Source organism: Chaetura pelagica, unplaced genomic scaffold (genome assembly GCF_000747805.2).
Source record: "Chaetura pelagica isolate M959 unplaced genomic scaffold, ChaPel_1.0 scaffold294, whole genome shotgun sequence".
In the NCBI taxonomy this organism is placed as follows: Eukaryota; Metazoa; Chordata; class Aves; order Apodiformes; family Apodidae; genus Chaetura; species Chaetura pelagica.
The window spans coordinates 1,210,564-1,221,740 of NW_009953068.1; the positions used below are offsets into that span (position 1 = coordinate 1,210,564).

At 53.8% G+C, this 11,177-nt stretch overlaps 2 protein-coding genes across 2 annotated transcripts in view; one reads left to right on the top strand and one right to left on the bottom strand.

Annotated features, from left to right (window-relative positions):
* Window positions 1–11,046, bottom strand: part of HPS4 (Hermansky-Pudlak syndrome 4) — an 11,269-nt gene extending 223 nt beyond the window's left edge. The window contains 13 exon segments of the mRNA XM_009996861.1: window positions 542–559; window positions 1,440–1,553; window positions 2,220–2,352; window positions 5,135–6,062; window positions 6,574–6,670; window positions 7,246–7,279; window positions 7,938–8,010; window positions 8,466–8,560; window positions 8,686–8,802; window positions 9,144–9,251; window positions 10,184–10,327; window positions 10,825–10,915; window positions 11,036–11,046. Of these exon segments, the coding sequence (XP_009995163.1) occupies window positions 542–559; window positions 1,440–1,553; window positions 2,220–2,352; window positions 5,135–6,062; window positions 6,574–6,670; window positions 7,246–7,279; window positions 7,938–8,010; window positions 8,466–8,560; window positions 8,686–8,802; window positions 9,144–9,251; window positions 10,184–10,327; window positions 10,825–10,915; window positions 11,036–11,046 (1,963 nt within the window).
* Window positions 11,047–11,086: 40 nt separating this feature from the next.
* The window catches only part of SRRD (SRR1 domain containing), a 3,402-nt gene continuing 3,311 nt past the window's right edge, over window positions 11,087–11,177 (top strand). The window contains exon 1 of the mRNA XM_009996862.1: window positions 11,087–11,167. Coding sequence (XP_009995164.1) covers window positions 11,087–11,167 — 81 coding nt within the window. The remainder of the gene's footprint in view (window positions 11,168–11,177) is intronic.

Below are 11,177 nucleotides of genomic sequence, written 5' to 3' on the forward strand. Positions count from 1 at the left end.
ACAGCTTTGTGCAAGATCCCCTGCAACTCACAGAGCTGGGCACCCGGGCACTCGTGGCACTGGGCTCTCAGCAAAGCTCAGAGCTAAAGGAGGCACCAAAACCCTGCAAGGCATTGCCACAAGAAACCAGGCCCCTCTTCCCCAATGTCCCGGCATCCTAAAAGCTTGGATGTCCCATCCTCTGGGACCTGCTTGGCAGCACAAACAGCCCTGCATTTCAGGGGTTCAGCCATTCTCTGAGCACTTCCCTTGCTGGCAGAGCAGCCCAGGGGATCGAGACCTGGTGTTTAAACACTCCTCGTGTCCAGCACCCCTTCCTTCCTGCAGGAACCTGTCTCACAGCTGCTTCCCATAAGCCAATCCCAGCACAGCACCCTTGCAGCTGGAACCAGACCAGGTTTAGTCACAGGTGGGATGAAGCTCAGACACTATTCAGACCAAGGCAGCTCAAGTTCTTGATTAAAAGCCACCACTCAGTACACACCTGTGGGAGGCCTGGCAGGGAGCACAGGACTCTGCACAGCTCCCTGAGGGAGGAAAGCAGCAACTGCTATGTTTGCTGACACCCTTCTGTGACAACTCTCCATAAAAGAAAGCAGTTTTAGTCATCTTGTTACTCAGTCTGATTCACACACAAGAGCTGCTTTTTTTGGGACAACACAGAATCCACCAGCTTGGCCAGTCTAGGATTTAAGGAGCCAGTCAAGCCAATGCTAAACAAGGAGATCTCCAGCACTGGAGTGATGATTCATATTCCCTTGGCAAGGGAAGTGAAACAGTGTCATTCCCAGAAGCATCTTTATTTGATCATGTTTTGGACCAACAAGCAGGCAGGCTCTCTTGCTCACTTGCAACCTCCCTCCCAGGATCAGCAGCAGGGACAGGGGCTGCTGGGGGTCCCAGGCCAGCTCATGGCAGGGCCTGGCTGTGGTGAGACCATCATGCCTGACACATTCCAGCTGAGCTTGCCACACACACTGCAGTGTGTTCCCAACCCAACAAGCCCTGCAAGAAAACAAAATCTAGGTTGCCAATCCTGGGTGCCTTTGGCTCCCAGCCGAGACACAAATTTATTAGGAACAGCTAAATTTAAAACTGTGTCTTAGAACCTTATGGTGCCAGGGACTGGCAATACTCAAGTGTTGTATCTTAATCCAAGCCCGTGGCACAACTCAGCTGTGAATTGAATTTGCTCACCATGGTGCCACCCCAGCCTCCCAGCACCCAGACCACACTGCAGGCAGAAAGATAAGTAGCCCAAGTCTAAAGAGCAAACTGCAGGGCACGAGGTGGCATGGCTGGCCCTTGGCAAGGGACACTGGGGTGGCCACGGAATCAGCCAAAGCTCAGCAAGCCTCAGGAAAAGGGCTCTCCCTTTCTGCCTGCTCTGAGCCATGCAGCAGTCCCATGCCTGGAAGAGGAGGGAGTTACAAACACACCTTACCTAATGATCACCTCTGAAGCAGTGGGAAGCTGGCTGAAGTCAGAGTGGATCAGGGTGGCAGCTCTCAGGAAGTGCCGGTCCAGGGGGCCGGGCGTGTGGGGCAGGTTGGCTGCACGAGAGCAGGGGGTGGGTTAAAAGCCTGCTCTGCAGAGGAGCATGTCCCCCTTCACTGAGCAGGAAAAGGCTCTGGACCTCTCCCACAGCCCCTGGATACCTGCAGACCAGAGTGGGGACCTGAGCCCAGTGGGACCTCAGAGGGGTCAGGCAGCAGCTCAGCCACGCGCAAACCAAAGCCCAGCCCACCTTTCCACCCCACACATGAGAGGGGTAAGGAGAAGGCCCAAGCCCTAGGTTAACCAGAATCGCTGGGGTTTCTTTCATTCCCTAAAGCTGGGGAGGGGTGGGACACTGCCTGTGAGGCTGCCAGAAAAAGGGAAACTAGTGAACTGGAGCAACATGGGCACAGGGCGTTCTGTGTGTCGATGGTCTGCCCACCCAGGGCAGTGCCCAACTACCTGGTCCCAGTTCCTGCTTCTCAGGGCCAGAATCAAATGACAAACACTCTGTGGTACTGTGGGACAAAAGGCATGACACCAGGGATGCCTTTAAACTCACAAAAGACAAACCTTCCTCAGCAGGGTCTTATTCTTATATCCAGGTTATTGGGTAAGAGTCACAACACACAATGTTTCTAAGAAGCTGTCTTAAGTATGAGGAAAGTTTACCAAAACCCCCATTCCCCCCCTTTTCCCTCCTCCAGGAGACAGAGGCTCACCTGTGAGCACATTCTGGATGCAGTCATAGTGAGTGAAGCTGTAGGTTGTCTTGGCTGAGGATGAGGAGTCTTTTGACAGAGTCTCCCTCAGGTGAACCTCGAGGCCATTGAGAGAAGCCAGACTGCTGTGGTACTGCAGAGAGGATGGAAAGGCAAGTGTCAGAGCAGAACCCTGCTTTGTTTAGACATCCAAGGAGGTCCTGGGGTTAGCCTGGGTGACTGATGGTGACAAAAGGGACTGGAGCCCTCCATGCTGGGAGGAATGGCTGGGAAACCTGGGCACAGAGGGAAGCAGACAAGTCTCACGGCTCACAAGCCAGTGAGACTGGGACTCAGAAAAGGGCACTGAAAACAAGCCATGAACCACCTGATGCTATTCATTACAGGAAAATGCAAGACTCCATTAATTTACCATAAAACATTACTCTCCCAGGCTCATTTTCACATCCAGGCCATGACTTTCAGCCACAGCAAGGAACATTCCTTTGCTCACCAGCCCTTACACCAGAGCAACACAGGATGCAGCTTTACACCCTCGGGCTGATTGAACTGCCTGCATTTCCCTGCAGCAGCCTCACACAGGAGGAAATGTTCTGACAGGAAATGTTCTGATGGGCACCCGAGCTCCCCCCGGAGCTTCTGGCCAGCTGCAGGCACAGGGCTGTCTCCAGAAGGACAAAGAGTCAAGGAACCAGCCTCACCTGTGGGGTAACCACAGGCCCAGCCTGGAGCAATAGCTGCACAAAACACAACACAACATGAAAACAGGTGCTTTCCTGACTGGAATTCCTGCAGCCCTGAGACCTGGCTGTGCTGAGCTCCCAGGCAGGGCTCAGGGGCCCTCTGGCACTGCTGGGAAGATTAATTCCATAATCCCCCAGCCTGGCTGTGTGCTCTCCTCTGCCACAGAGAGGATCAAGCCTCTGCTCAGCAAGAACAGCCCCTGGCCTACACTTGTGCCCCCCTCCCCCTCCCCTTAATGGAACAGATTTTCTTTTCTGTGCAGTGAAATGGAGGGGTAGGACCTCAAGAGCATCAGGGAGGAAGCCTGAAAGCCCCCAGAGCTGTATTAGAAACCACCCTCCAGGAGGGAAGATCAGAGCTGCCTGCTGTCCTCCACTGCACAAGTAGCATATTTTACCCTTCTTTGGTGTCATTCAGGGGCCTCAAAGCATTCGACAGACATTAATTATAACTAAGCTTTGACATCCCTGAGAGCTGAGGGTCATTTGCAATCTACAGATAAACAAAGGAGCAGACAAGCCGAGGTTACGCCTCAAATCCACATGACACCAGCAGCCTGGCTCTGCCTCCCTGGATAACAGTGTTTTCCTGGGATGATGAGACATGGTGCATTTCTGCTAAGAGATAACAAACACCTGCACCCGCAGGAAGGTGTCGTCAGAAGAACCCAATCAGAGCCAAGACCCAAGCTGCATGAAAGGACAGTTTTGTTAAGCTGGGATCCAAAGCAAGAGCGTGTGAGATGGAGGCAAAATGTCTGGGAAAAGAGGAAGCTGAGTAGGACAGGCTTTGTCAGCCCTGGGGCAATACCTAAAGGAAAACTGACTGGAACACAGTGCACCAGTGTCAGTGATCCTGAGGCTTGATGAATGGAGTGACACACTGAGCCAGGCTGGGCCCACGGCCCAGGAGGGGACGTGCAGTGTGTCCCTGGCAGAGCTGACCCCCAGGGGGGCAGAGCATCTGCCCCCTGGCTCCATCCTCCAGGAGCTGCTGCTCAGGGCAGGTCACACCGAGCAGAGCAGAGGCTGGTCCCCAGCCCCGGAGACACGGGGGCTGTGGAGCCAGCAGAGCTGTGCTGCCAGCTGGAGGAAGCCCAGAGGAGCTGAGGGCATCCCTGCAAGGAGGGTGACCCTCAGCTCCCAGCACCAGCCCCTGCATCCCCCTCTCCCCACAACCAGAGAAGATGTGGTTGAATGGAGCCTGTTTGCAATGAGCAGGAAGGGAGTGGAGCCATTTGCTGCATCTGGTGCAAAAGGCTGATTTTGCAGCAATCCCCTCCCGGGCAGGACAATCCTCCCTGTGTGCAGCAGGGGACAGCCCCTGAGCCCCCAGAGCTCAGGAGGAGAAGGAGTAACCTTGAGGCTCTGCTAGTGCTGGGAACCAGCACCAGTCTGAGCTTCCCTCCACCTTCCAGTCTGACGGGTAAAGAAATTAGGTTGTTCCTATGGCAACTGGCACATCAAACAGGGCTCTGCGGCTTTGACTCAGCTCCGGGTAGGGAGGCAGAGGCCGGGGGGGCAGCTCTGCAGGCTAATGCTTCACCGGGAGAGCCGGGCCAGCACGTCCTGCCCTTGCAGCCCCCTCAGCTCCTCCCTGCCCGGCAGGGATTCCTGCAGACCCGGCAAATCCCCCGGCAGAGGAATCTGGGATGGCTCTGGTACAACACCCATCTGGAATGCCCTTTCCTCTGGCCCCCCGAGGGCAGCATCAAGGAGCAGGCTGGGATGCAGGCAGCCAGGCTGCCACAGAGAGAGGCAGCACCTCAGCACTGGCTGCCAGACACGTCCCTCTGTGACACCTGGAGCGGAGGTGACACAGAACACACCTCGCCAAAAGGCACCAGGAAACCGAGGGGGTTTCCCAACCCATCCCAACCCAGCACAGGCTGTGTGAGCACGCAGGGCTGTCTGACGGTCACACCTACACGCTGGCACTGACAGACAACAGCAGCAACAGGAGCTGCCTGTGAGACAACACTGTCACCCCTCGGGCTGCCTGACGCTGTGAACAGCCTCCCACGGAGCTGCAGCAGGAACCCGGAGCCACCAGGCAGAGCAAGGGAGAGGAGGAACAGCAACCCAGGGCTGGCTCCTCACTTGCAGCCCCTGTCCCCACCACCCAAGCAGCAGCACACGAACCTGCAGCTGCAGAAGAGCATTCTCACTTACCACATCTTCAACGGAGCTCTGGTCCCCAGGCAGGTGGGCTTCGGCCAGCAGGGAGAGGACCAGCCCCTTAATGCAGTGCACGTACAAGCTCATGGGAACCAGTTTGCCCTGCCTGCCTGACTCCACAGCAACCGGGGCTCCTGGGCTGTCCTGCCATGGCCAGCTGCTCTCCCCACTCCCAGGACAGTGCCTGTTCTCTGCTGGGTCACCAGGCAGGCTCTCCTGGACCTCTCCAGCTGGCCATGGACTCCTGCTGTGGAGCTCTGCTCGTACAGCACTGGCTGGACAATCCAAGTCCCAGACTCTGCCTCCAGCTGCACTGCTGCTCACTCCAGAGCCACTGCTTTGGCTCAGAGTCCCGTGCTCATCCTGGTCACTTGATTTCCTTCTGCTCGACCCTTGGGCAGGAGAGCAAACATCTGGGCTGACACTGGCTCCATGGTAACTTTGGAAACTGAGCTGCTCAGCATCAGAGTCCACATGGGATTCCACCATGGTCTGGCTCTCCTGCTCCTGGGCGTAAGGGTTTGGAAAGGAAAAGCCTTCCAGATACAGACCTGTAGCTGCAGCATATTTAGGAGTATGGAGTGCAGAAGGACTCGAAAGCTGCTCCATGTCTGTCTCTGATGGGGAGGACACTTTTCTACTGGGCTCTGAGCTTTTGCTGTCTGGGCAGCTCAGTTTTTCAGTCGGAGAATTCTCAGAACTGGCTCCCACCTCAGGGAAGCCCTTCCAAGGGGTGGTGTTTGCAAGGCTGCCAGTCTGCACAGCATCTTCTGGTGCAGCTGCACCTGAAGCTTGCTCAGGGGGCTCCTGCAGAGAGGTATTATTCAGGTCTTGTTTTTTGTGAACTCCTGTTGATTCTGAAACAGCCTGCGAGCAGAGAACATTCTTCTCTCCTTCAGGGCTCGCTGGGGACACAGATGACCTAGTGGGAGATGACAAGTTGAATAAACTACTGAGTGGGATCCATTTGGAGTTATTACACACCTCCTAACACTACCAACTCCTGGCAGTGTTCAATATCTGATCTGTCCTCTGCTACAAAGAGCATCTGCCTCAGGAAAGGATGGGCTGTGGTCTAACCGTGGTGAAAAGCAACCAGCCTTACTCTGCAGGGTCCTGGGAACCTGGCTCACTGCCCCCCACAGCTCAGGCAGCACCACCAGCTGGGACACCACAGGACATGGCAGCTGGGCTGGGGAAACAGTTCTGTGTGAGGCTGCTTCACAGGAGACGTGGACACCTCACATCCTGTCCAGCCTGGAAGCCCTCAGGCAGCTTCAGCAGCCAATGGCAGCATGAACACCAGAGGAAACAGCAGCCACTGGCCAGAGAGGACACAGCTCCAGGGGCCAGAGAGGACACAGCCCCACGTGTCAGCTCCTTGCTGCAAGAGCCTCTCTGTGAGTCAGATTGGTTTCCTATTGGTTTCCTACCTTGTCATCCACTCCACTGGGAAGTCTCGGAGCACGGAGACTTCATCCTCTGTTAGGAACACTGGGATGATACAGACGCCCTGTGGCAATGGAGAATCTGCAAGAGCCATGGAGGTTTGAAGATTCAATTAACATGTCCCAGCACAAAGGGCAGAAGCCAGACTTCTCCAGCCAGAAGGCTTCTGCAGAAGACACACTCAACACAAACGCACCGTGTCTGATTAAGCAGCATTTTCCCATCCTCCTCACACACTTCATGCCTGACAGTGTTAAATTCTCCCTTAGTGTTTTTTCCTAACCATTCTGGCAGAGTATCTCTACACTGATGCTCAGAAACAATGGCTGAAGACTTGGCCTGAAAGCACCAGCCATCTGTTTTCAGGGCTCCGTGGCAGCCAAGTGGGCACCCGGGTAACCGGAATTAAAACAGGCACGTTGGGAATCTACAGACCTGGCAATTAAACCCAAGAGAGCAAATTCCTTTTGCTTAGCCAAAGGAAAGAATCAGGTCTGATTACACAATACCCACTGGCACACGCTGGCTGGTGGCAGCAACACCCTCAGGGACACAGTCCTGCATCCAGCAAAAGCTTGGACGTGAACCCCCAGCTCTGCTCCCCCCACAGAGCCTCAGCCCCAGAGGGTCCCCGTGCCCTGCAGTTGGATGCTCACCAGGCTCCTGCTGCTCCTCACCTCCAGGCTCACCCTGAAAGAAAAAGCCAAGGATCAGCCCCGTGGCATGACTCAAGACTGCCACCAGGACAGCTCTTCCAGCCTACCCGTGGCTGCAGCAGAGCCCAGACCAGCCCCTTCAGCAAACGCTGTGGTTCTCCACACCGGGCAGAGATCTGTTCCTTAGGTAGCCCTCAAAGTCAAGGGTCTTCCTAAGAACCAAAATACTTCTGAAAGCAAGGACAAGTGTCACAATTTGCCATTACTGCCTGCCCAGGGCAGAAATTCTTGGCTCACTCTGAACCAGAGGAAGGGCAGGGGCCTTCTTCAGGTTTGGATCTTGAACCATGTAAATAATTACTTTCGACAGGTGTTAATGGCATCAGAAATGGATCTATTTGTCCTTTTCAGACTTTTATATATTTAACACTAAATGCCTAAACTTGGGTAAAAAGCTAATCAAAATAGCAGGTAGATGAGAACTCATTAATTCAGTAACTTGCAGACAAGACCAAAGCAAATTCCTAGTGCATCAGTCTAGAAACCTTACTCAATCACAACTAATAGAAGCTTTTAGCATCAGTATTTGTCCTTCCCAGTGATGGCACACAGGGGATCCATGTGACAAGAGCCCCCAGGCCACATCCTTAGCAGTGTGTATCTGCATGCAGGGAACACGCTTAGCAACATACCTGGTCTGGAGACTCATCACCTTGGAGAAGAACTTTGGCAGTGAGGGGAGGTGGCAGCTGGGTGCTCACAATCCTAGAAGGACAATCCCAAGTCAGGCAGGATCAGAGTGGCACTCTGTGGGGCAAAACCACATCTCCCTGCCTTGGTGCTGGATGGGCAGAGCCAGCAGCCCTGCTCACATCAGGCTCTCACATATCTTTCTTTTTCTTGGTAACTCCCACATATAAAGCCCATCAAAAAAAACCTGCTGAATATCAAAGGCAGCAAATTACTACTAAAGCCCAAGCCTTGAATTTTTTCATGCTTCCATTTCTCCTGGTGATAAGCACCAATAACCATTTATCTTCTGTGAAATACACCAGCAGGCAAGGATTACCTTGCCTGAAGCATTAATGTTCCTGCAGTAACAAGGAGCAGCCCTGTGTGAACAGTGTGTGCCCTTGTGCTGCTCCTGGGATGCACCTTGGGATCACAGCTGGGCAGGTTGCAGGCCCAGATGGACCCTCTGGCCATGCCTGGTCACTTACAAGCCTCTGTAGAGGATGCAGCCTGCCAAGATGTGGGGAGAGCGCTGGCAGGTCTGCAAGATGAGAGTGGCCTTCAGTAAAAGCAGGGGGTCCACCTAGACAAGGAGAGCCAGAAGTGAGGCTGGAGAATCCTGGGAAATGCTCAAAGCAACAAATAAGCACCAAACCATCAGCATGAAGGCAGCTCTAGAGCTAGACATTACAGAGGAAGGGCTTTTACCTTGGTTTTGTCCAGATTCCAGAGAGAATTGAAGATCTTGTGGAGGTCGCTGGTTTTTTTCTGGATATGTTCAATGTACCTGTCCCACTGCCTGCTCAGTTCCTCCTGAGGAAACACCTGCAGATGACAAAAATCCCAGTGGTTGCCACTGCCCAGGCCTTAGCACATCCAGGATGTTAGATGCAATCCCTCTGGGGCTCTACTCAAAGAGGCAAATCTTGAGAGGATAAGGAGAGAGAAGATGATATTGAGAAGAAACTGCTTCAGACTGAGGGTGTAGGAAACTCCCAGCAGACACCCACAGGTCCCCACTCCTTGATACAGGAATCCTGCTGACCCTACCAGCAGCAAGGTGGTGTGAGGGAACAGGCCAGCAGGTCTGTGCCTGGGCACAGCTCAGACAATATGGGAAGTGTTTAAGGTCTCCTCTAGGCAGACAGATCATGGGCTGTATTTACCATGTATGCCTGGCGCACGGGTCCGTTGTAGAAGGTGAAGAGGCTGATGAGCTGCTCCAGGAACCGCCTGCAGCTGATGTCAGGGAGCTCCACAGCACAGCCCAGAGCCTTGGACACAGAAAGCCAGGAATGGAGAGTGTTTACTGGCAAAACCCAGGCACAGCAGGTGAGAACAACTCTTACAACTTTCAAATGTGTATGAGAGGCGTGCGAGCAGTTCTGTGGAGGGCAAACAACCCCAGATTCACAGGTCAGATGAAAGGGAAATTCAGAAATACCCAAAGAAAAGCTCTGGCACAGACAGGATAAATAAGTGACCCCAGAAACCCAGCTTTTCAGACCCTCTCCCTTCCCAGATGGCCTAGCTCAGTGCTCTAACAGCTGAGCATTTTCCTGAAACTAAGCACATAAAAAATATTCACATTTACTTTTTATTTACGGCATTGAAGTTGCTTCATGTAGTTTCTGAGCTTCCAAGAGAAGCAGAAGCACCAGGCTCTGCCTCAGGGAGAGCCCAGTGAGCTCGGGCAGCAGAGCCAGGCCAGCCAGTCTGACTGGCCCCAGCCTGTCTCCAGGGGACACTTGGGAGCAGTTCTGCCAGGACTGCAGACTCCCCCACACACTGCTCTGCCTGTGCTGTGTCTGCACAGCAAGCTCTGCAGTGGGGAACGCCGAGGGTTAGAGGGGAAGAACAGTCAGACCATCAAACAGGGAGACTGAGTCCTTGTCACAAACAACAGCACTTGGAAACCTGCTTCCAGCCACTGCCAGGAACCCGTGGATACACACAGTGACCCTTCCAGCCACAGCTCAGAACAGGTGAGGTGTGACACACAAATGCAGCTGCAGTGGCTGCCAGCACCCAGGCTTGCAGGGAACAGACCGTGAATCACCCTGCAAGGCAAAGTTGTGTGTTTCCCACCTCCCTCCCCAGCCTCCCTGCGTGCAGCCTGTGCCCTGAAAAGAACAACAATCCCCCTTGGACTGGCAGGGCAGCCCAGACCCTCACCCTTGTGGCTCCCCAGCCCCCCTGCACTCACCCACAGGTAGTCTCCATCCACCAGGACTGCAAACTTGAGCTTCCTCAGGCGAATGAGGCTCGGGGGAACCCCAGAGATCTCGGTCAGGCAGTGCACCACCCCAGCAATCTGCCCACACAGCAGCTCCTGCTGGTCGGGGAGAGTCTGTTGAGGAAGGCAGGGAAGAAAGACCTTGTTGTTCTTTCCTTTTAAAAGAACTTGGAAACAAAATCTCTGCTGTATTCAGGTGTAAGTAAAAAAAATGTAAGTTCAAACCGATTACAAACAAAATGCAGTAGCACAAGCAAATTTCTGGGGGAAAAATAAAGAACTGGATTGGTTTTTTCAGGCAGCACAAGGGCCTGGAGCTTATTTAGAGGCACTTTCATCCCTCGAGTGGATTTAATCACATCACCAGAAGGGACAGGGACACTGCTGGAGGACCCCACTGACCAGAACCCAGCAGGCACAGACTGAAGCCCAAGGACTTCTGTGCAGCCCTGGTGTGGTCCCACCCAGCCCAGCAGGTTCCAGCTGCAGCCCCTTCCTTAACACTTCTGGGAACACTAAGAACTGATCCAAAGCTCCACCTGGAAGCCTGACTGCTCCTGAACTAGGGTTATCAGCACTGACACAGGCAATGAAACAAAATCAGCCTTTACCTGAGAAGGATAAAAGTAACAAATCCCAGCACTGGTGGGATCTCCCTCTTCCTTGACCTTGGAACCATCATAAAGGAAGAAGTAATTCCACCTAAAAGAAAGCAAAACATGGGCGGGAATCACTGCATTTCTGAAAGCTCTTCTCCCTCTGCCTTCTGCCCTGCCAGGCAGAGCAGGGAGCAGGTGTTTGCAAAGCAGCAGCAGCCTTGACCTTGGAACCATCATAAAGGAAGAAGTAATTCCACCTAAAAGAAAGCAAAACATGGGCGGGAATCACTGCATGTCTGAAAGCAGCCGCACTTCTCCCTCTGCCTTCTGCCCTGCCAGGCAGAGCAGGGAGCAGGTGGTTCCAA